The sequence below is a fragment of the Cupressus sempervirens genome, chromosome 3, assembly GCF_028749045.1.
Source record: "Cupressus sempervirens isolate cs-2001-9-10 chromosome 3, ASM2874904v1, whole genome shotgun sequence".
Taxonomy (NCBI): Eukaryota; Viridiplantae; Streptophyta; class Pinopsida; order Cupressales; family Cupressaceae; genus Cupressus; species Cupressus sempervirens.
Window position 1 is genome coordinate 838284227 of NC_143120.1, and position 24709 is coordinate 838308935.

General features: G+C 33.3%; 1 protein-coding gene across 1 annotated transcript; it reads left to right on the forward strand.

The window, feature by feature from the left end:
• The first annotated feature begins 18318 nt into the window (after window positions 1–18318).
• On the forward strand, window positions 18319–19750 carry LOC149569392 (uncharacterized). Its single transcript, XM_089817735.1, has 2 exons — window positions 18319–18965; window positions 19358–19750. Exons 1-2 carry the CDS (start codon window positions 18398–18400, stop codon window positions 19666–19668), a joined length of 879 nt encoding a protein of 292 aa, XP_089673861.1. The 5' UTR covers window positions 18319–18397; the 3' UTR covers window positions 19669–19750.
• Window positions 19751–24709: the final 4959 nt, after the last annotated feature.

Genomic DNA, 24709 nt, shown 5'->3' on the forward strand with positions numbered 1-24709 from the left:
TTTATTATAAAAACATTAGAAAATAAAAATTTAAAGAAATATTATTTTTATTAGAAAAACATTAGAAAAAAATTATGTTTAAATACTAGAAAAATAAATGTTAGAAAATATATTTAAAAATATTAGTTTGGAAAATATTAATAAAATATGAGAAAATATTAGAAAACATTAGAAAAATATTAGAAAAACCATTAGAAAATATTAGAAAAATATTTTTAAAAATAATAGTCTTGACAATTAGAAAATAGTAGAAAAACATTATAAAATATTTTTTAAAAATAGTGTAGAATTATTAGAAAAATATTACTTGAAATATTAAAAGAATGTTAATATGAAATATTAGAAAAATAAATTAGTATAACATTAGGAAATATTAATATTTAACATTAAAGAAAATAAATTAATATATAACATTAGAAAATATTACGAAAAACATTACAAAATTTAAAAAAAAAACATTAAACAAAATATCAGAAAAATGTTAGAAAAACAAAAAAAAAACAAATTAGTGTAGAAAATTAGAAAATATTAGAACTCTATCTCCAACCCTTTAACACTAACCATAACCCTAACTCTAACTCAAACTCTAACCCTAATTCCTAACCCTAACTTGAAAACTCTTTAACCCTAATCTAACCTTAGAGTTTCATAACTTAAACAGGCTAATGTAACCCTAGAATCGTAACACTAATCTAATCCTAACTAAAAACTAAAACCCTCAGATCTAACTCAAACCCTAATCAAAATTAAACCCTAATTATGAACCCTAATCTAATAGTAAGTCTAGAAATCAAACCCTAACGAAAACCTAATCTAATTTAAACCTTAATTTAAGTGAAACCCTAGAATGAAACCTTAGAATCTAACTCAAACCCTAATCTAACCATAGCCCTACAAATCAAACCCTAACCAAACCTTAACTCAAACCATAATTTCTAATCATAACTAAAATTTGAAACCCTAATCTAATCCTAGATGAAAACTCAAACCCTAATCTAATTCAAAACCTAATCTAAATGAAATCCTAAAATCAAATCCTAATCTAACACAAACCCTAGAATCTAACTATAACCCTATATATCAAAACCTAACTAATCCCTAATCTAAATCAAACCCTAATCATACCCTAATCTTTAACAGTTATGAGGGCTATCTGAGATTGATATTAGTTCGAGCATGGGATTTTCATCGCAGATGGACATGTTATTTTGACCCAACACCAATTCTATACCATTACCTAGATAGTTACATGCTCCACTTCACTCATCATTACTAGCAATTGGAGATTGTGGCGTTGAGGGTGGTTTAGTAGGTGTCAGAGAATTAGGAGATGGTGCTAGAGTATTAGAACATGGCATTGATAATAAAGGTGCATTGATAGATGATATGATGGAATCTTATGATCATCCTCCACCTCCTAAGACCCAAGTACATACATACATAAATACACACACACACACACACACACGCACGCACGCACGCACGCACGCACGCACGCACGCACGCACGCGCACACACACACACACACACACACACACACACACACACACACACACACACACACACACACACACACACACACACACACACACACACACACACACACACACACACACACACACAATATATGAAATTAAAAAAAAATAGTTCATGTAGATATTTAATTTAAGTTATAATAAATCATGTAGGCATAGCTTGCTGAGCACATGATTACATCTAGTATTGGGTCAAGGCATGTACACCAGAGAGATGATTTTATTGAGACACCCAATAGTGCTTAGGTAGAAGTTTTAAATAGTTTGTAAAGTTATTTATGTTTCAAACTAGATATGCACTCATATAATTCATGTACACACACATGTATGTATGTATGTATGTATATATATTTGCAGGGCTCGATTGATGCACCTCAACCATAGGATGTACATGAGATTCAATCTAAGGGTCATTCTATTCATATGCGTCTTGAGGGGTCCCTCCAGTAGTAGTAGATTTATATATTTTTTGATGCATTTATATATTGGAGACTTTGTATATTCTAGAGACTTACATACATGTGTATTTTAGTACCTCAATGACATGTACATTTCAGTAATTGGATGGTCACATGTATATAAATTTTTATATTTTGCTACATATGTGTTCATTTGAGACTTATAGTTTGCATATGTATGCATTTTAGTAAATATATTAGATGTAGATGTTTATTCTTGAGATGTACCTATGTACGTGTAGTTTTTTGTATTTTAGTAGAAAATTCTTCATGAATTAGATTATAGATTTTAAACTTTAGATGTTTCTGTGATCATTATAAAATAATCAAATTAAATTCTCTTTCCCTACTTCAATAGTTAAATATTCAAAGAAGTTCCAAATTGATCTATGAACCTAATTTATAATTTTGAAAAATAATAATAATTTATAGGGTGATTGAATTGAATTAATATAGATAATAATCATCAAGGCATGACTTTGGGATGAAAATGGCATTGGTGAAGTTCTGCATTCTAAGCTAGGGCATTCGTGCCCTAGCTCCATCTACTCATTGTTTTGTTGGGTGTTGCGCTTGGGTTTTTAGTGTCCACAGGATTGGATGTTGGAGAGCTCATCTTCCTGCACTTGGGGTTAGGTTGAGTGGTGGGAAGGTGAGATCTTGGTATGTGCACGGGTTGCAGGTTGCGCCTGGTGCAATCTTTTCACTGCGTATAGGGGGAGAGGGGTCTCTACTACTGGTGGTCTACAGGCCTGCTGCCTCTTGTCTTCTTTGTTGCGTGGGAAGGAAGGTTTGTTGGTGAGGGTTCTGCTGGATTTCAACTTAGGGTGAGGAGCAGATTGCCTCTTTATCTTCTTGGTGCGGGTTTTTTGCCCTAGCATAATAGCATATTCTTAAGATGAGAGGTTGGTGAGGAGCTCTCACTTGGATTTCTAAGCAACAATAGGCTCAAAGTTTTCGGATCAAGGGATGAAGACCTTTGATAATAATTTGTTTGCACGAAATTTTGGGAGTGTTGATTTGGGGCTATCTAATGGACCAAGGATTACAAAGACTAATGGATGTCTTGAGAGGTGCAAGGAGAGGCCAAAACTGGTTATCCCAGTTGTGATGATTGCTGAAGATGTTGAGTATTTTTTGCATCACTCATTATACTGTAAGTTTTTGGGGATGAGGGTGTCATTGCAATTTTTGAAGGTTTGGGCTTGAATGAATTGGGAGCCGGAGGGGGAAATGGAGATTATGTTATTGGAAAACAATTATTTCATGGTTACCTTTAATTGCATTAATGATCGCAATTAAGTATTTGAGGGCGGGCCTTATTTTCATAATAAGGTAGCGATATTTATCAAGCCATGACATGGTAGATTTAACCCCATAGAGGAACTTCCAAACCATTTCCCAGTGTGGGTTTGTTTACCACATCTCTCGATGGAATGCTGTTGAGAGGATGTGTTGCAACTTTTGGCCTCTGTGCTTGGTAATCCTATAGGAATGTCATTGCAAACCTTGGGCAAAAAGGTAATGACTTTTTCATGCATTCGTGTTGAAATTGATCTAAGTAGACCTTTACCAAATGCAATAGAAATGTGTGCAGGTTCTTATTCTTGGGTGCAACAATTGGACTATGAAACCCTTCCTTCTTAATGTCGGCTCTACCAAGAATATGGCCATTTGTAGTGGAGGTGCCAAAGGTTCAAGACTAGGGAGACCCAACCTTCACAACCCATTAGTAATCCTCTTGTAATAGATAAGGGAAAGAGTATTTCTTTGGAAGAGGCTAGGCCTTCTAATTGTTTTGTACCGATCAAGTCTCAAAATTAGAATAGGGGTCGAAAGAGGCCTTTTAATGAGAAACACGATGATGGTACATTCAACAGGTTTGAGGTTTTGGATGAGCTCAGCCAACAAGAGATTAACCTAGGTTTGATCAACTTGGATCAAGGGCTTGTGGATTTGGTCTAGGAGGATCCTATTCTTGAGGCTTCTATGGACCCACTGGGGGAGGACTGTTGGCACTTGGAAATAGATCAACAAAGAGGAATCCCTAAGATTTAGGAACCCTTGGACATTGTTACTATAGAAGGAGTGGATTCTTCATCTATGGGGGGGGGGGGGGAATGGCTCAAACTCAACAACAAAGCTTAAGCCTTTGCCTAAATTGGGCATTTTGCAGAAAGACATTAAGAAGGGTGGGGCAAATAAATTTGCTAAACTTGGTAGAAAAAAGGATATGGAAAAGATTAAACTTGTTGGTGAGAATTTGGTAGAGTCAAGGGTAGCTAAGCCTTTGGATTCTATTTTTTCATACCCCTTGAAATGATTGTTCTGTCATGGAATGTAAGGGGCTTGAACAACGGCCCTAGACAAAATGCGGTTCATGAGTTAATTAGAAGGCAAGGTCTAGATGTTGTTTTTTTGCAAGAAACTAAGTTATCTATTGAGAATATGCAAGGTTTGATGCCTGAGTTGTGGAGAAATGGGGAGAGTCAAAGCATTGGAGCTCATGGAGCTTATGAGGGTTTGGTTTGTTTATGGAATCCTAGAAGAATCTAGCCTCTTTGGTGGATTTCTTCTAGGTCCTCTATGTCTATGATTGCTACTAGCCTAGAGACAAGGGAAGTCATATTATTTTCCAATATTTATGCTCCTGCTAATCTCCAGGGCAAACAAGGTTTGTGGTCTCACATTAGTTTGGTTTATAGTATGATGCCTTTCCATCCTTGGATTATGGCAGGAGATTTCAATGCTATTTGTGAGTTGGCTGAGAAGTATGGTGGTACTAGAAGGTTGGAGCCCTCTGCATTGCTACTTAGAGACAATATCAATACCTTGAATCTTGTTGATATCAAACCAAACGATAGCCGATTTACTTGGAACAACTGTCGGGTTGGTGAGTCTTGGATTGCAAAAAGGTTAGATCAGTTTTTGGTTTCTTGTTAATGGGTTGGAGGGATATGGTCTTCTTGCTTTGAGATGTTGGATTAGAGAGGAATAGACCATTGGCCTATTAAGCTAACTACAAAATCAACTCGAGAACTTTGTAATCCTTCTTTTAAGTTGCATCTCATGTGGTTATGGGATCCATCACTGAATGATTTGGTTTCTGACTGGTGGAGGAGGGGGAGACCAGCATATGTCACATCAATGTATCACTTTGCTAAACTCCTTCAATATGTTAAACATGAGCTCAAATGGTGGAATCGTATGTATTTTGGGAATGTTTTTCGGGCAAAGGTGTTGGCCCAAGTAGATCTAGATGACATTACAAGGAGAATTATGGAGGAGGGGCTCATAGCTAATCTACTTTAGGATGAGGCTCAGGCTATGAAAATGCTAGAAGAATGGGAATTGCGAGACGAATTGTACTGGAAATAAAAGGCTCAGATTGAGTGGCTCTAGGAAGGGGACAAAAATACTACTTTTTTCTTCAATTTTGCAAAAGCCTGGCACTAGGGCAATTATATTACTAGATTGGTAAATGATAGGGGTGACTATCTTTCTTCCTTCCCAAAAATCTCTAGTAAGGTAGTGTAGTATTTAGAGTCTCTCTTTCAAGAGGACGCACAAGGGGGGCCTCCTAAGGAGGAGAAAATTCTTTCTTGTATCCCTTCTCTTGTTTCTGTAGATATGAATCAACAACTCATGAGGGATATCTCGCTAGAAGGGATTGAAGGGATTGTGTTTAATATGAAGAGGGGGAACGCACCAAGTCCGAATGGTTTCTCGATTGAGTTTTTTCATGAATTCTAAGAAATCATCAAATTTGACCTCTTGACAGTGGTTCATGAGTCTCAACACAATAAGCAGATGTTAAGGGCTCTCAATGCTACTTTTTTTTGTTATTATCCCCAAAATGGAGGGGGTTGATAGGTTGAGCCAATTTTGACCCATCTCTTTATTCAATGTTATCTATAAAATTATTTCTAAACTTATGGCTGATAGGTTGAAGAAGGGGCTTGTGGATTTGATCTCCAAAGAACAAGGTGGTTTTTTTGCTGGTATGAAAATTTTGGATGGGATTGTCATTGCAATTGAGGTTATCCACTCTATGGCTAGGTCAAAAGAAAAAGTGATGTTTATCAAATTGGACATGGCTAAGGCTTATTATAGAGTGAGGTGGTCCTTCCTTTGCCAGGTTCTTAATGCTTTTGGCTTTGTAGAAGATTGGATTCAATGGATTAGAAGTTGTGTTACCTTAGTTTCTTTCTTAGTGCTTATCAATGGGAGTCATTTTGAGCTTTTTGGGGCTTTGAGTGGACTTCAGTAGGGAGACCCTCTCTCTCCGTATTTGTTGATTCTTTTGCCTGAAGGTTTGGGGAGATGGATTAAATGAAATGTGTAATTGCATTTTATTGAGGGTTGGAAGTGGGGTGGTGCCTTACCTCCACAAAATCACTTGCAATTTTTGGATAATACTACTTTGATGGGGATGGCCACTATGAGGGAGGCCTCTAATCTTTGAAGGGTCTTGGACATTTACCTAGCTACCTCCGATCAGAAAATTAATGAAGGAAAATCTTCTATCTTCTTCTTCAACACTCCGGGCCCTATTCAGCAAAGGATTGCTCAAACTTTGAGATTTTAGATTGAGAGTCTTCCATTGATTAATCTTGGTATTCCCATCTCAGTGAGTAGACTACCCAGAGAGTCTTGGTAGATTATTTTGGATAAATTTTGAGTGAAAGTTAATCATTGGAATCATCACTGGTTATCCTTTGCTGGTCGTGTCTAGTTGATTAAGTCTGTGTTGTAGGCTCTGCCCATTTATAGATGTATGCTCCAGGTTGCTCCTATGGGCTTTCTAAAGGATCTTGATTCTGTGGTGTGCCAATTTTTATGGGTTGTTTGCTCAGAGTCCTCCAAATAGAGTTTGGTTAGATGAGAAGTGGTGTATAACCCAAAAAAATGTGGTGGATTAGGCTTGAGGTAGTTAGCTTTGACTGGGGAAGCTTTGACTACTAAACTTTATTGGCAGTGGTGTAATGAGCAGGATAAGAGTTGGGCCAAGATTCTTTCCCATAAGTATCTCTTGGGAATCCCTCGTCTCAATATCTCTAGGTACCCCCTTTTGGGGAAGGATCTATGATTTGGGACATCCTTAAGAAAGGGGCCATGCTCATTAAGGATGGATTATTTTGGATCTGCAAGAGAGGGGAGGAAGCCCAGTTCTGGTCGAATTCTTGGAATGGTTTTCCTCCCATTACATCTCAGTTCCCCAATTTGGGGATTCTTTGTCAGTGGTTTTAGGAGGCTAGTTGGTCATGGTGAGGGACTTTAAGTCCTTCTTTCTCTGTGGTCAGATGGAGATGGTGAAATGGAAGTTCCCAAATGAATGGCCGATTGTTGGGTTATAGGAGGAGTGTGATGTGCTGCAAAATATCCTCTCCAGTCAAAGATGCTACTCTCTCTAGGAAGATGACATGCTTGTTTGGTCTCAATCCTAAGGGGATCTATACTATAGCTTCCAATTACAGCAAGTTGTTGTCTCATAAGTTAGTTGGACTTGAGATGCAATGGTGGAAAAAGGTTTGGAACAAGCTTTCTTGGCCAAAATGTAATTATTTTGTTTGGATGTTGGCTTGGAATAAGTGTTTGACTTGGGATAATATTTGGAAGAGAGGATTTATTGGCCCTTCTATTTGTACTATTTTTGGGGCTAATGAGGAGGATTCAACCCACATATTCTTTCATTGCTCTTTTGCCAGGCAACTTTGACACTTTTGGTGGGGTGTTTGGACTACTCCTTGTGTTCATGCTTCTTCCTTGATTGAGTTTTGGTAGGAAATGGGTTGACCTCCTTCTGTGGCTACTTTTCTATAGGAGGTGTGGTTTGTGGGGCCTATCTTCTTATTGTGGCATATTTGGCTAGAGTGCAATCAGAGGATATTTCATGGGGAGCAGAGGCTAGTGCAACAAATTTGGCAAAGGATATTGGGCTTGGTTCAAGAGACAGTTGCAACTAAGTGTGAACTGGAATTCCCTTTGGCGAAGAGAGATACAAAGTTGGTTGAAAGATTGGGGATTCTAGGGTCTTTTATGGCCTTGACTAGGGCTAAGAGATGATATCGTGAGAAGCACAAAATTGACAGGGTTGGGAAATGTCAAGTTCCTCCCTTTGGAGTGTTGAAGATCAACACTGATGGATCTTCAAGGGTAATCCGGGTCTAACCGGTATTTGCGGGATTGGTAGAGACTCTTAAGGCTTTGTGGTCTTTAGGTTTTTTATCTATGAAGGGGTACAGACCACCAACCTAGTGGAAGGCCTAGCTATTCTTTTTGTTCTTGAGAGAGCTCATGCTTTAGGGTGGAGAAGGATAGTTTGTGAATCTTATTCCCAAGTTTTGATCAATCCGCTTATTGAGTAGAAAGTGTCTGATGTTAGCTAGCAATGGCTAGGATTGTGCAACAAATTTTATGGATTAGCTCGTTGATGGAAATGGTGACTTTTTTCCATATTCCAAGGGAGTGGAATAGGCCTGTTGACTATTTGGTGAAGTGGGCTTCTGAGCATGCTGAGGGATGGAGAATTGAGGAGTGGGAGTCAGTCCCTCGGGAGAGTCGTCTGGACTTAATGAATATTCTAGATATGGATGGGGTTGAGAATGGTGACGGATGATGGTAAGGGTTGTCTTATCTCTGTGTGGGGAGGTGCTTTGGTTTTCTCAGGACCTTAGGTCCTTGCTTTCTTTGTAATTATACTTTCTGATCTTTAACAAAGTTTTTACCCCTATTTCAAAAAAATAAATTAAAAAATTTATTTGAATTAATATAGGTGCTTAAAACTACTAAATTAACCCAAATGATTTATATTACAATTTTAAAATATTATATTTATTTGTAGTCATTATAAAATAAACAATTAGTAGGACTAACTTGTATTGCCTATTTAGATCAAGTTGATATTATTAAATTCATCCATGGTAATTAATATTGTTAATTTATATAGTTTTTTAATAAACTAATGATAACTAAAAGTATGATCGTACAATTAAAAACACATTTAATTCAAGATGAAATTCAATAGTTTGAAAAGAAGTTGATAAAAGAATTTAGATATAACATATTAATTATCTTTGATACATATCTATCTTTAAATGATTGTGTAAGTTCTAACTAACTTGTATTGCCAATTTAGATCAAGTTGTTATTTTTAAATTCATCCATCATAATTAATATTATTAATTTATATAGTATTTAAATAAAATAATGATAACTAAGAGTATGATCATACAATTCAAAACACATTTATTTCAAGATGAAATTGAATAGTTTGAAAAGAAGTTGATAAAAGAATTTAGATAACATATTCATACATATCTATCTAATGATTGTGTAAGTTCCAACTAACTTGTATTGCCTATTTAGATCGAGTTGTTATTATTAAATTCATCCATGGTAATTAATATTATTAAAATGTATACATTTAAAAACACATTAATAAACTAATAAACTAATAAACTAATAAACTAAGAGTTATGACCCTTCAATAAACTAACATTTATATATAGTTTTTTAATAAACTAATGATAACATAATCTTTAGTTTAGGATGGTAATTAATATTATTAAGATGACACATTTATAAATTCCAATTATTCATTACTAGGACTAAAGATACATATTTGTTTATGTGGATAAAAATATGCTAGTAGGTAAGCCAATACACTATTTTAATTTTTTTTTACAAAATATAATATTCTTAGTAACCTTCATCCATGGTAATTAATATTATTAAAATGTATACATATAAATGTCCTGAAATTTGATATATCAAGGAAAACAACTTTAAATTAATTCAAATTATTATAAAATAAATCTCACAGGTCAATTCAACCATGATGTACACTTATAACATGTAATATCTTCTCATGATCTTCACTATCTAATCTCCACTTGCGATGTACATGCTCAAATTTGACTGGATGTAGACAAAGCCCACTAGCAATGACTAGGTGGTTGTATTGTAAAACCTTGTTGTCAAGTTGATAATCAACAAAGTGTATTCCATGTTGGACTATTTTTTCTTGCTTTAAATATGTTCCCTATATCACAATAGAACCTACACCACAAATTTAAATATTTTAAAATTTGATAGATATAAAGTTACCTAGATATATATAAATTCATATATGTACGTGCACACATTTATGTATAATACCTATGGGGAACACCATTTCATCACTTTCTTCAGGATCATATAACTTTATCCTCTCTGCAATACATCATAATAAATAATAACTGATAGCTTGATGATTTCTAGGCTCAACAATCACTACAAAGACATCTCCTGGATAACAAGTATACATACATGTGTATAGTATATATAAGATAGTTCATTGATAATTAAATAACAAGTTGAGATTAACCGACAAGTTGAGATTAATTTTTATGATACTTACCCACTTTTACCAATCCATATATATGATTATAATAATAAAAAATCAATGGAATATCATCAAAATTTTCATCATCTTTATCAAATGTATCGGTAACATTAAGTGGTACCAAAATCTATGCACTTGTATATCCACATGTTTGATTGATGCATTATTGATAGTCTTCATCAATGCAACTGTAACAAAAACATGAGTATTCTCTTGTCTTCAATTTCCAATTGCATTTATTTGTACTCATGATTGAATGTAAGGAACATGCATTTTCTCTCCTCTTGCAACCATGCATGTTTTTTCTATTAACACCTAAAAGTTCATTAAATTGAAAACATGGACAAATTAAGTTTAAACTTCAACAAATTGAAAGATAAAACTTAAAAATAGAATTTTAAAACTTAATTGCATAAAATTTAAACAAATGTACACATCCATACTTGTTATCTCCCAAAAGATTGTATATGGTACCTGTCGACTCGTTGTTAATGATGTCTTGACCTCATCTGACGCAAAATGTGTCTAACACCATTCAACAACATCATGTGCATCATTTATATGAACTTTCTAATAATTCATTTGATACTTTTGTGTAGCACATTTAATGCAAGCTCCAACACTATCATGTTAACCTTTTTCATGGCCACTCTTAAAGAAATTCCATATGTGTTTTATATTCTCATTGCAATGATATCTACATAATGCATAAAATAGTCAAGGTGATTTGAACTGTGTGGCACATCCATCAGACCAAACATAATGTTTGTCAACATTTATGTCTATTTCTTTCAAATAAGAAAAGAACATATTGAAGCAATTTTCTACATAGTGAATGTTATGTTCTTTATCATCACTTGTATAAAAGTGATATTAGTTTTTAATTACTCATGCTTGAATTGTACTTTGAACACCATCCAAATCTAACTATGTATGTCTCTAAAAAACATGTACCATAATAGGGACCTACTTAGAAAAGAAATAATCTAATTGAATTGCTTTCTGGTGAACAAAGGAATAGTTCTTTGCAAAATCAACAACTGATAGAATTGTTCCAAGTGGGAAATCATCTCTGAAAGTTTGAAACTATTGTGCTTGCCACTTTACAAAAAATGCATTATGAATATAAGGTTGAATCAAATTTTTAAATCTATCCATAAATGTTTCAATAGGTAACTCCTCTTCAACATATTCCAACCTTTTTGTCTCTTTCCTCAACTTTGTTCCATTCTTCACATACTTGTAACTTTTGCAATTCATTTTTTTTGTTATATCAATATTTTCAATTTCCAAAGAAAATAGAGCCAATTCACCACATGTTTCACATAATCCTTTGATGCAATTTATTTGACCGACTAGATCATCTTTTTTTCACATAGAATGGATGATATAAACTCACTTCTCCTACTAGAAGGAGCAGCATGAAAACCATATGTGTCTTCTACAAACTTTCAAAATACTTGATAGTGGAGATCAAACTCAATATGATGATGACAACAACATATTTCAACCACTTTGTTTGACCTCACAAAGTATGGCTTCAATTTTCCAAACAATGTTTGCCCAACTTTTACATTAGGATGTTCACTACAAAATGACAAATATAACTCATGTTGTGTTGTGTCCAACCAATGTTTTTTATGATGCACATATTGACTAGATGTGATCCTATTCCTGATAACATCTTTACTATTTGATGAAGGACGAGTGTTATCAATCCAAAATGATATGACTAATTTTTTAATCCCTCTTCAATCCTATCATAATGAGGTGCTCTAGACATGATTTGCCAATTGCCTTCCATAGTACTCTCATCCAAAATTAATTTTCTCTTAACATATTCTCTCATTGTTTTCCTACTAAAACCCATTTTAGATGAAATTGAAGATATTTGTCTATTTTGGGTCATACTCTTATTTACAATAGACATCAACATCACTTTTCTAGCCATGGACTTATCTTTAGTTTGAGACTATATTCCTATGTTTCTTAAACCTTGTTTAACATTTTTGATCACATCAATTTTCATGTTAGAAAATCTTCTCTTCTTTGATGTTGTGTCTACATCTAACAATTTCAATACCTCTTGCAACTTCTTTTGTGTAAGCAAAAGTAAAAGCAACTAAGCCTATTTAAGTGTTATCAAATTTAGTCATAATTTCTCTTATCTTCTTATTCATTGACCTTTTCTTAGACAAACTTAAGGGTTGAATACTAGTTGCAAGTCTTCTCAATTTATCCACATCCATTTTAAGTAAATGATCAAATTTTTTATGAGAAATACCATTCTTTACATATTGGGAAATATTTATGAGTTCATCCATACTAGTTCCTGCACCTGATCTTGACCCTTCTCTAACTTCTATTACTAGAATTTTTATAGGGAGTGATCTTGTGCCTTCTCCAACATTCGTTGTTTGAGATTCTACAAGGAAAGATTCTGACCCTTCTCTGACTTTTGTTATTTGAACCTCTTTAGGGAGTGATCTTGATCCTTCTTCAATATTCATTGTTTGAGATTTTGTAGGGAGTTTTCCTAACCCTTCTCCCATAAGCACTTCTTCTACTTCTGTTGAGCCTTCTTCAATATTTCCTTCACCTTGTTGATTGTCTACAAAAAATTTATAAATAAATCAAATTAGATAAAAAAAAAGATTGAAACATAATTAAATTCAAGGCCATAAAAATAAATAAATTTAATATATATAATTACAGACCTTGTTTAATTCGATGATAGCATACCACAGTCTTTTGAAGATTTCTTTGTTTTGCTTCATCATATCACTTCCTTGCTTATTTGTTTTTCCTTCCTTTCTTTTTTCCCATCAAAAAATCATAAATATAAAAAATTTACCCTTGCCTTAATAAATTTGCATAGTAACTTTATAAAAATGTTGTAGTAACATTATAACATTTGGCTTCACTATCAATTTTTTGTCCTGTCTACAGGTGACATCATGATTTTTGTTTTTTTGACATGTTCATGTGAACATAGATTATTTTACATGTTTGCCTGAACATGTCAAATTAAATTTCCAATGGACAAAAAACTTAGGCACGTATGTTCGCTTGAACATATGTTGGCACGAACATGTTAATTTATAAAATTTTCACCCTCTTTTCTAAAAATAATGAAATTGACTATCTTGACACCCAATATTGAGAATTAATAATCGCTACTGTAAAATAAAAAATTGTCAATTTGGGTTGCTCAATGCAAGCTTTCCAACGACTATAATTGTAATACATATTATATTCATTAAGACTTTCAAATATGAGTTTAACTCATTGTAGGTTTATTATTGATTCAACATCAACTAACTTCAACACTTCAGGAAAATTAGTAAATTAGGTCAAAAAATTGAAAAAATCTAGGAAATAGGTTATTGAGATAGCTTTCTATTAAAAAAAATTAGATTAATGATAAATTGAGTTCACGTTATTTGTATCAAAATGAACGTATCTCTAAATTTCTATTGATGTCACTTCAAAACTTCATAAACTATACAATATTCAACCAAATTGAATTAAATCAAATGCATCCTCTAAATATTGATGTTACAAATCTAACACTGAAAGAATTACCTCACTATCATTTCTAGAAAAAAAGTTATGTGTGTCAAGCTGACTGTCACTCTTTAAAAATATTGATTTTTAATATTTACCACTTTTCAGAGGAGAAGAAAAAATTGACTTAAATTAAAAAATATGGTTACAATGTAGAAACAGAGTACTAGAAATCACTAGTTGATATCATCTTGAAATTATTCATAGTTTTAGAGATATAGTCACTCAAATGTAAGGTTTGCTTCAAAAACATTGATTTCAATGTAAAAATTGGTCAAAAAATGGAACCCATTATTGTGGGATCACCCCCAATCTTCATTAATTTACTTCATCTCTTCAGTGCAATTCTTAATCCATTTGGCACTCTTTATCTCATCACTCTTCTTCTCCTTGGTTTGACTTGCTTTTCTTAGTTTACTCTTCCCATTGATCACCCCAAACACAACCTTTCTCATCATTTCCTTTGCACCTTGTAGATGGCAAAAAGAGCCACTCCTAGTTGAAGTTCAATGATGGCATTTTTGAACTTATTATTTAATTTGTCAACCTTCTCATTAATTTTGACAAAACTTTTTTCACAGTCCTTTTTGAAGTCCCCTAGATCCCTCTAGATAATTATAGGGGAAACTTCTTATTACCCAACCTCTATTTTATCATAAGACTTGATCTCTTCATTACCCAAAATTCCTATGTCCACCACCACTTTTTTTTCATGGGGAAACTGAGTTTCCTCATTAATATCCTCTACTTCTACTTTATAATCCACATATTTAGAGGAGAAAACCCTAGCTTTCTCTGGCATTTCCTCCACTTCCATCTCTTCTACCTTATCCTCCATTTGGGAATTATGGGATTCCTCCTTGCTTCCTTCCTTATGGCTCTTCCCTTTTTTTGTTTTTTAATCTTGCTAATCTTCTCTCCCCAAAACTAGAGTTCCCCTTCTTCTTTTTGGAGTCCATAGCTCTCTCCTCCACCTCAAAATAAAAAAATTTCCTCATCAACATTTTTTTTTATGTCAATAATGTCTTCCACCATTTTCCCCTTTTTAGGGGTACTGGAAGGGCTAGATTTATGAAATTTTTTTTTGATTTTTGGGGGTCTCAAGAAAAAGGGATTGTTCCAAAGAAATGATAAGCTTTTTGGAATTGGAGGTATGAGGGTCATCCAAGAATGGGGCGACTCCATTGAGGATTTATTAGTGTAGATTACTTCAATAACCCCTGAGGACTTAGGTCATTTAGGTGATCTAGGATTTTCAATGGGTGGAAGACATCTACCAAAGCCTAAATGGTGATCATAGACATGATGGTAGAGGAAATAAATGAGCCCTTAGTGAATAGGAGGATTTTCTCCCAAGATGATGTTGTTGACTAGAGAAGAAAATAGGAAGAATGAGATATTAACTTTTTTCTCATGTCTCAACATGTTAAGAAAAGGAAAATTGTAGCGGTGATAGGTCCTATATCAACCTTCAAGAGTGAACTACTTGATTAACCAATAACATATGGCACCAAAGGAACTAGGAAGGGAGAGCCTATCATACCCATTTCCAGAACTAACTCTAATTGGTTCTTTCATTTTGTTAAAGAATTTATGCCTAAATTTACTATAATCGAGCATACCTTTTCTTTCAACTCAAACACTAATCAACTCTGACATCACCATAAATTTGACACTCCTTATCTCCACGTAACCCTTGTTCTATGAATTAGAAAACTTAGTCAAAAGGGTGATGTTGTGGCCTTTCATCGTGTCGATATAAGAATGTAGTCCCTCCTTGACAAAATACCCCTAGATATCTTTGTTCAACTCTAGTTCTTTGCTATTTATGGGTTCAACATGTTTCGACAAACCACCCATGATATAATCCTTCTTAAATAACTAGTTAATTTTTTTGAGATCCAATTTCATCTTGATAACACCTTTTTCTATAATAGTGCTCATCATGGAAACTTTCTCCAACAACTAAAGAATATGGATTCTATTAAGGACCTAAGAATGCAGAGTGGAACTTTCCATTTGAAATAATGGTGACAAAAATTATAAGTCATAGGAGTTAAATTTATAAAAATCTTGCAACAAATCTTACTCTCAATACTAGCTCCATACTCTTTCACAAAGCTACCTCTTTCCCTACTATCAATGTGACATATGTAGTTAATCATGATGACATGTGGCAGGAAACACCTCCATTGAGTGTGGTACTTTCCAACTTGACTCCATAAATATATGACATCAATATTACTAACCATCTTGGGAAATAAAAGAGAGAGATATGGGTTAATAATTTTGCATGATTAAACCATATAATTGAAATCATATGGATCATCCTTTTTGGCTTCATAAGGATTAAAATGTCATTAATATGAATATTGCGAATGACACTCAAACACATCTCAATAGGATTGTTTCCTTTAATGATCGTAGGGCCCAAACCCTATTGACTTGGTTTCTTGGTGGTCCACTTGGTACCTCTTGTACTCCTACCAAATACCATTATATTTTTTTGTTATGATTTAAAACTATTAACTCTTGCGTCCCCTCCATCTTAGTCATCATCTTCCATTCCTCATGGTTTAGATGCCACAGAGCTAAGTAGTCCGTAGCTTTGTTCCCTTCTCTAAGGGCGTGTTTGATTAGCACACTATTAAAGGATGAAAGCCTTCTTTTGTAATCATCAATTGTAGGGGTAATACTCCATGGGCATTTGACTCTAGGTTTAAAAGCAGGTCAATAATGAGATTCAAGTCTCCTTCTTACTCAACTTTGTCCACTTCTAAGTCTTGTACAGTTTTAATACCAAACCACAATGCTATTGCCTTAGCATAGTTATTGGAGCTAATTCCCAACAACTTGGCAAAGCCAAGTATATTATCACCTCTCCAGTCTTTGATAATTCCTTTAGCTCTAGGAACACCAGGGTTTCCTTTGGAACATCCATCCACATTACATTTCAACCATCCCTTCTCAAGTGGAATCTAGTAGCACTTTTTCCTTTTCCAGATCTTTTGCCAATTGATATATATCAAACCTTGTTTGATCTTCCAGTTTTGTTTTAGCCTTAGATCAAGAAGGTTGGGGACTGTAATGCTTTAGGGTAAATAAGCAAAATTTAAACTATCCCTAGTGAATTTGTTTATGATGTGGAAGATGGAACCAATTTCTATCTTTTTATCTCTAAAGACTTCATTGTATCTTTCTTTCCAAACACACTAGATGACAATGTTTGTCTGTAAAATTGCAATGTTGTTAATGACAAGTTTTGCAACTTTTTCCATTTTTATCCTTACCAAAGTCAAAGGCCCTTCCTATTGATGTAGAATAATTAGGTAAAAGATCTTGGGCCTTCTTAATAGTGATCCTACTCATTTCAATGAAAATAAGGTCATTTTACCTACTAGACCCAATATTGGAACTTTACTATTCCTTGGCAACTATTGACAACCTTTTCCACCTACTTGGCAAAACTTACCCAAACAACATAATGACCATACCAACCATTCTAACACACCCATGGGACCCTCTTGGAGTCCTTATTTATTAGTGACCTGGGTAGGGTCACTTACAAGAGAAAATATTTTAGGATTCAAGACATAACCCTAGGTGCTCCTATGCCACTACCACACTTAATTTAATCAACAATAAGAAAGGATTATTGAATAGACTACCATGAATTGATAAAGTTTTCTAAATAGAGACAAGATAATTTAGAAGAGAACTCCTCTAACGAAGTACAAGTGATATTCATGACCTTATTCAATAAAATGTTCAGTCAATTAGAAAGATAGGTTGAGCGACAAAAAAAACCAGTACTTATATAATAATAAAGTTCACATAATCAACCTAGCATTACATTTTCTATTTTTCAGTTAATTAAACAGAGAAAAACGTATGGATGTTAATATAAATCGGAAGTTTCATTATGCACTTTGCTTAATTTCTTTTCTCATTGAAACTTTTGAATTGCACGGTTTGTGAGATTTCAATTTTACTCAAAAAAAAAAAAAAGCATCCGGAAAAAATTCCATTTCCTCCTTTGTAATTTAACTTTAGAATAAGACTGAGCAAAACATGGCCGCAAACAAGAATAGAGTTATGACATTTACGTAACATTTACCTCAGAAAATGTGTTTAAAAGAATAAGCTCAGAATCTTCACATTCCAGACATTTACCTTGGAATTAATTTTGGAACAGACCATGGAACAAAGTTTATGGCAATATGACAAGGAGAAACCTTAGGGTTGAAGAAAACCATGGCAATCACGAATATACTTTGGGGTTTTACGTATCTCTGACCTCAGAATCTGTGCAAGTTTATTCATACAAGAAAAGAAGGAAAGGAAATTATCAACAGATATATACATTTCAATCCTGACCAAGGTGGCCGTGCTGATATTCATTCATGACTCTAATACTGCTCGATCAATCTCATCTGTTTGTGTAAGCATTCATGAACATAATATTCAGTGCTGTCTCGCTGGTTGCAACGGCAGCAACAGTTGTGGGTGCTTTCTTGACATACAAGTCAATAGCAGATCATATTGCACTTGAGGAGCAGTACGTTCTATTGAGAAACACGGCTGCAAAGATGTATGAAGCTTCAAAATATCCGGCCACCATTTTAGTCTTCGGGTTTGAGAACCATGGCAGAAGTTCATTCATCAACACAGTTTTCAGAGTGGTGTTCAGAGAGAATGGGCCGTTTATCATGAGAGCAGAGACGGGACCGTGCAAAAGAACCACAACTACAACCAGAGTTTACAAGGTGAAAAATCAGCTCTCCACGTACCCCAAATACTTGGCAAATCTCATCGATACTCCCACCTTCTCGGAGTATGACGTTTTGGATGAGCAGAAATTGAGAACAATTTTGAGAGGGGAAAATGCAACGGCCTTGAAGAAAATGGGTGTTCCTACTCCCGAATGTGTGGTGATCGTTATTAGGGCAGATACTTCTTGTATTGGAGGCTCTGCTTCTGAAAATCTTCCAAGCCTTGCCAAAATCATACGGGAAGAAGGTTAACCAGTTTTTTATTGTTTTTTCTTTCAGTATATCTGCTGAACAATGTTATGATTATGTTTTATATGCTTTTGAGAAAGATTGTGTATCAATTGCTTAACTTTTCATCATATTCAATGATCTATTATTATAAGAATGAATAGGAGAGTTAACTTTTTTTTCCATCTTTGAACTCTCTTATTCATTCTAACAATAGATCGTACAATATATCATACAATATGATTCAAAAAGATATTGAAAGTTTGATAAACAATCGTTTCCAAAAGCATATATAGAAATGTTATCATAGATTGTAAAAACATACTATCTTTAATGTTATGCTTTTCATCAGTTACTCGATGTTATTCAAGATGAGAGGATGTAATGCTTTGTGGGGATTCTTGTTTCCAGGGCTTCAATTTGTTGTAGTATTGACACACAAGAAAGAGGCAAAGATTACAATGGATCTGCAGGAGCTAATTAAACAAGTTGCTCAGATGGTGGGTACGGATTGTGTTGAGTGCATAGAAAATTATGTTGCAGAACATTCTAGCGAGGGACGGAGTGTGGCGCATGTAAACAATAATTTAAGCACGCACATTCAGACCCTGAGCATTCTGAGGCAGTGCTTTGAGTATATTAAGCAGCGACGTCAGTTAAATGAAACAAGGAGCATGTGCACGCCTAGGAGTGAAGGCTTATATCTTTCTGATGTTGAATAGTTGCTAATATGTATATTGTCTCAATAATGGTTGCCTTTCATTGATTCGATTGATCATATATTATGCTAAAGAATTTCATCTATTTAGTCTTGTGTTTGTTTTATATAAGCATACGAGTGTATGTATGGGTTAATTTATAAGAACACATAGATAACTATTCTAGTCTATTTAGGGATTCTTACATTTGTTAGTCATTGTAGTATTGATTATATATAAAAAATAATTTATAAATATGAATTTGATCCAAACAAAGGTCTTGCTGAAAATTAGTGAAAAATAAAAGATAGACATGGCCATTTCCAATCTTGATATAAATGTAAATTTAAAATTTAATGCATTTTCTTTTTGCTTAGAATTGAAGAGCTTGGTTAAAAGACTCCAACAAGGTCTCATCTTTTATAATAATTAATGAATCAAGATTATAAGAAAGATAAGTATTAAAGTAAGAACTATAACTAAAATTGCAATTAAGAACATGGGTAGACCTATAATAAGGAATGTGATTAACAATAAGACAAAAACTAGTATTAAGGTCAACATTATAGATAAATTAATAGTTTGATTCGAGGAATAAATTAATGTTAAGACTAGAATTGTTAAATTATCCAAGGAGCATTTTAATCCTTCCTCATTGATCTTGAAAAGGAGGCTGAAGCTAAGATTTATTTGTATTATGTGATGTCATTAATTATTATTATTTATTAAGCTTGTATAGAGTCAACCCAAGAACTCAAATAAGAGGCTCACAATTTACCATGTTTTGTTGGCTCTTGCCTTTGATGACATTTACTATTAAGGTTAGTAGCAAAATTAATGTTCAAATTAAGTTTAGGGTTATAATAGTGTTAGAATTAGTTAAGATTGACATTGAAATAAAGGTTAGAAATAATTGGATTTTAGATTCAATTTGTGTTTAGATTAGGGACACAATTAGGATTAAGGTTGGAATTCAGATTAGGGTTAGAGTTAGAAAATATACATTTATAATTTTACATAATCTCAACTTAATAAATAAATTAGAGATGAGCAACATATTAGCATGCAATATTATACTATGATATATTCATTGAAAGAGTTATTTTCATGTGCATTATTTATTTATTTTGTTCTTAAATTTAAATGTACATTTGTGTTAAAGTATTTCTACTTTATACTTGTAAATCATTTTCATTTCTCATATATATCACTATAGTGCTAGTGCTAGAATGTATATGCTTTGAAAGAAACTATTATCTCTTGAACAATAGTCCAATCTAGACATAAATTGATATATGTTATAAGTAGACTATCAACTAGAAAATAATGTCTATCATTGAAATTCTAAAAATACAATATAAAACAATATATACAATAATATCATAATAATGCATGGAAAAAATAGATAATAGATCTAAGATAGCTATGAAGGGAATCCTATTTGTGCGTTCCAAGTCTAGAACAAATAAACTTTTATCTCTCTATTCACCACACACTAAAAGTGTTCATTCTTGTAAAGAGAAACTCATTTAAAGAATTTGAAATTCCTATCATTTGTGGACTTAATTTTGAAATGTAATTTAATCTTTGAATTTCTTATGGAAAATCAATCAATCAACTTCATATTAGTGACTACACTTCTCTAGGATTTCCTATCAAATGATTGTTTCCTCTTCCTAATTCATTTGATGTAAAATTTCCTTACCACTCATCAATATCATTTTTGAGCAAGGCTAAGTAACAACATATTCTTCTAAGTCTATGTTTAGGGGTGTTTCTTCCTCTTAATGTCATAATGTATCACTTAGCCATGGAACAATGTACCTTTAAATACATATTGGGTTTCTCCATTTAGTCTCCTTAGATTTTTTTTTGGAGGAAGCTAGGATAATTGGGTTATCTCTTATTGGGACCTATTGAAGTAGGTACCTCTCTTATTCAAGTCAAGAGGGTTAGTATTGGATTTTTTTAGATATACAATTGGAAGTCCATTGTTGGCAACTTTTTTTTGGTTTTAAGGGATATTTAAAACCCCAATTTTAGGGCTAAGGGCACCTTCAAAAATGCTTTGAAAATGTACTTCGCTTGTGATTCCAATGAGTTTTTACTTCAATATCTAGAGGCTAGTGAAGGTAAAGGTTATGGAAGCCTAGTTAAAAAGCATATATCTTGGTTCGGGGATCCTATCAAAATCCCATGGTCAATTCATTGATACATGATAAAACCCAAGTATTCTCTTTCTTAAATTTTAAGAAGTCTTGTGAACCCATTTGGTTTCTTTTGTAAGGATTTGGTATGTTGTTTTTGCAACCCATTCTTTGTATACTAATTCTAATAGGTTGTTTTTTTGTTGTTGATTACTACCTACTATTATGTAGTGTTGAACCTTTTGCATATGTTCATTTTAAGGTTCTAGATCCTAACTATAGGGTTTGTAGTTCCTTCAAAACCTTTCCCCCTTAATCAAAACATTTTCTCCTCTTAGTCATGTAAATGACTAAGAGTTAATGCCTCTTTCACAACCATGATATTTTTTAACGAATGTATTACCTATTTCAAACCTATTTTCTCCACCATATATATTGAAACAAGATTGTCTATGCTTCCAATATATATGATGAACTCGCAACACTTTCTTCTACTATTGCATGTGGTTATAAGTAAGTTCTCCCTTCAGGTGGTTCTATGACTTCCTTCTAGGGTTTGAGTAATACTCTTGTTATTGAGAGTGATTCACCAAATTGAAGTGCATCTTTATAGGTGATAGGTGCATATACATCCTCCTCCTCATCAAGTTGACAAATATGTTCACTCCTTTGACTTATGGTAGGATTTCCTAGACAAACATAATATCTATGACCATTTTTATTTCATTTAAAATATTTTCCAAAAAATCCATCTACTTCTACCTCTTGAATAGGGTTCCCCCCCTACAAGATTCATTTTCTCAAAAATATTAATTTTGATGATGTAAACTATTGGTTTCTTCTTGTTTTTCTTGCCACTAACCTCTACAACTTTTTGACCATCTTGCTCTAAAACTTCAACTATTTCTTCTCAATCTGTGTGTTTATTTCATCGATAGTTTGTCTTATGGTTCAATAGCATACTAGTATTCTTATTCCACTATTCTTGGACAAAGAAGGCTAATTTTTTCTTGAATATTATATGTCAATCTATTGAGATATCTAGCTATGATTTTTTAAGCTCATCTTCCATGTGACCATCATAGCTCTTAGTCTTGTGCTTTCCTTTATGCCTCCTTTCATCTTGTACCATCCCATAAAAGGAACACATGACCCTTCATTTCTAGGTTACTAAAAAATTCACCTTCTTAACATAAACAACATTATTTCCTCAAGATATTTATACATTAGATTAACTAGTTGATTAAGTCATTTGTATTCAAGTTATCTTCATACATGGGTAGATCCAGATTTGCTTTGGAATTCACTCCTAGAATCAATTAAAGAATTCTTGTTTTAAATCCTTCTTCCTCAAGCTTTATCACTTCTTCTTGAGGTTCTTCCTTTTGGTTATTGACATCTCCTATGTCAAATCCCCTGCATCATGCAAATTCAATCACCTACAATCGTGCTCGAATATATCTCATTTCTTAGATAACATTTGTAGATTTATAATTTTTCTTACTTAACCATATCCTCTTTCACATATTATGAATGCCATCTCTTGATAGAGGAATTTTTATGTTTCACCTATAAGAATTGTTTTATTTTTTTATACCCCTAATAATTTAGTACTGAAATATTTTTTTTCCTCTCATTAAATGTTGATTCTTAAAAATAATAAATTATACAAAGAGTACCTCCCCTTTTTTACAAACAATAGCATGCATTACGTAACTTGTTAGAAGGGCTCGTTAGCTCATAAAGAACATACCCGAATTCATGGCTTCTCGAGCACTAGAATTGCATTTGATTTATGACTACAAGTCTCCCTTATGATCCAATCTAGCTTGTACCGACAATATATATACCCATCACGATATTCTCCCAAAAGAAACTCCCCCAAATGATAAACAAAGTAAGATCATATTGATGATCAGCTACGACAAATCTCCTTGCCAGCTGGTGTAGAGAACAAATGATAAACCCCTACATCTCTCCCACTGAAAATGTTGAAATTCACCTCCTATCGTTTCTCATATAATGGCCATAGTTTCAAGACTCTTAGTGAAGAAATCATTTCTCAATGACTTATCCTTCATATACTTTGCATGTCAAGTAGAGCTACAATTTTCTTTAGAAATATCTCACACGACCTGTTGCTTCTAATTTTTAACAAAAATATTCTATTTTATGTATTAGATTCAAGTTCATTCGACATTAATATATAAAAAGTACTATAATTAAAATTAAAATTTAACTAATAAATAAAAAATAGATATTATATATAAATTAGATAATTAGAATAAGTATGGAGTGGCATGTACTGATGTATTCTAATTAGAAATTAAAATTAAAATAATAAATTTAACAGTTTTATTAAATTAATATATCTTTATAGTAATTTAGAAAAATATTAAATGTGTATTCTATTTAAGAAGGATATATAAAAAATATAATACATTAAATAGATATTAGTTAAAATAAATAGAAAAAATCTGAAAGAACGCAATCGCCGAATTTTCTCAGACCAATTTCTATCAGTAAAAGCCTTATTAGCCAAAATAGAAGTAGCAATCTCGGCAGTGATGAATAGTGGCCTTAGAAAGAGACCCAGAGAAGAAGGATCCTTCTCTGACTGGGATGTAGAAATGAAAAAACTTTGGCCACTATTAATTAATCCCCCCTTAACTTATAAAAAGAAAAATGATCTAGCTAGAATAACATGTAAATGGGAGCCTCCTCCTCCTAGATGGAAGAAGTTAAATTTTGACGGGGCATCAAGAGGAAATCCTGGGAAAGCAAGAATAGGATGTATCATTAAAGATGAAGAAGGTAAGTGGATTGCTAAAAGATCAATATCACTAGATATGACCACTAATAATATAGCAGAATTAGAAGTTGTAGAAGAAGGTATTAATCTATGTATTAAATTAAAA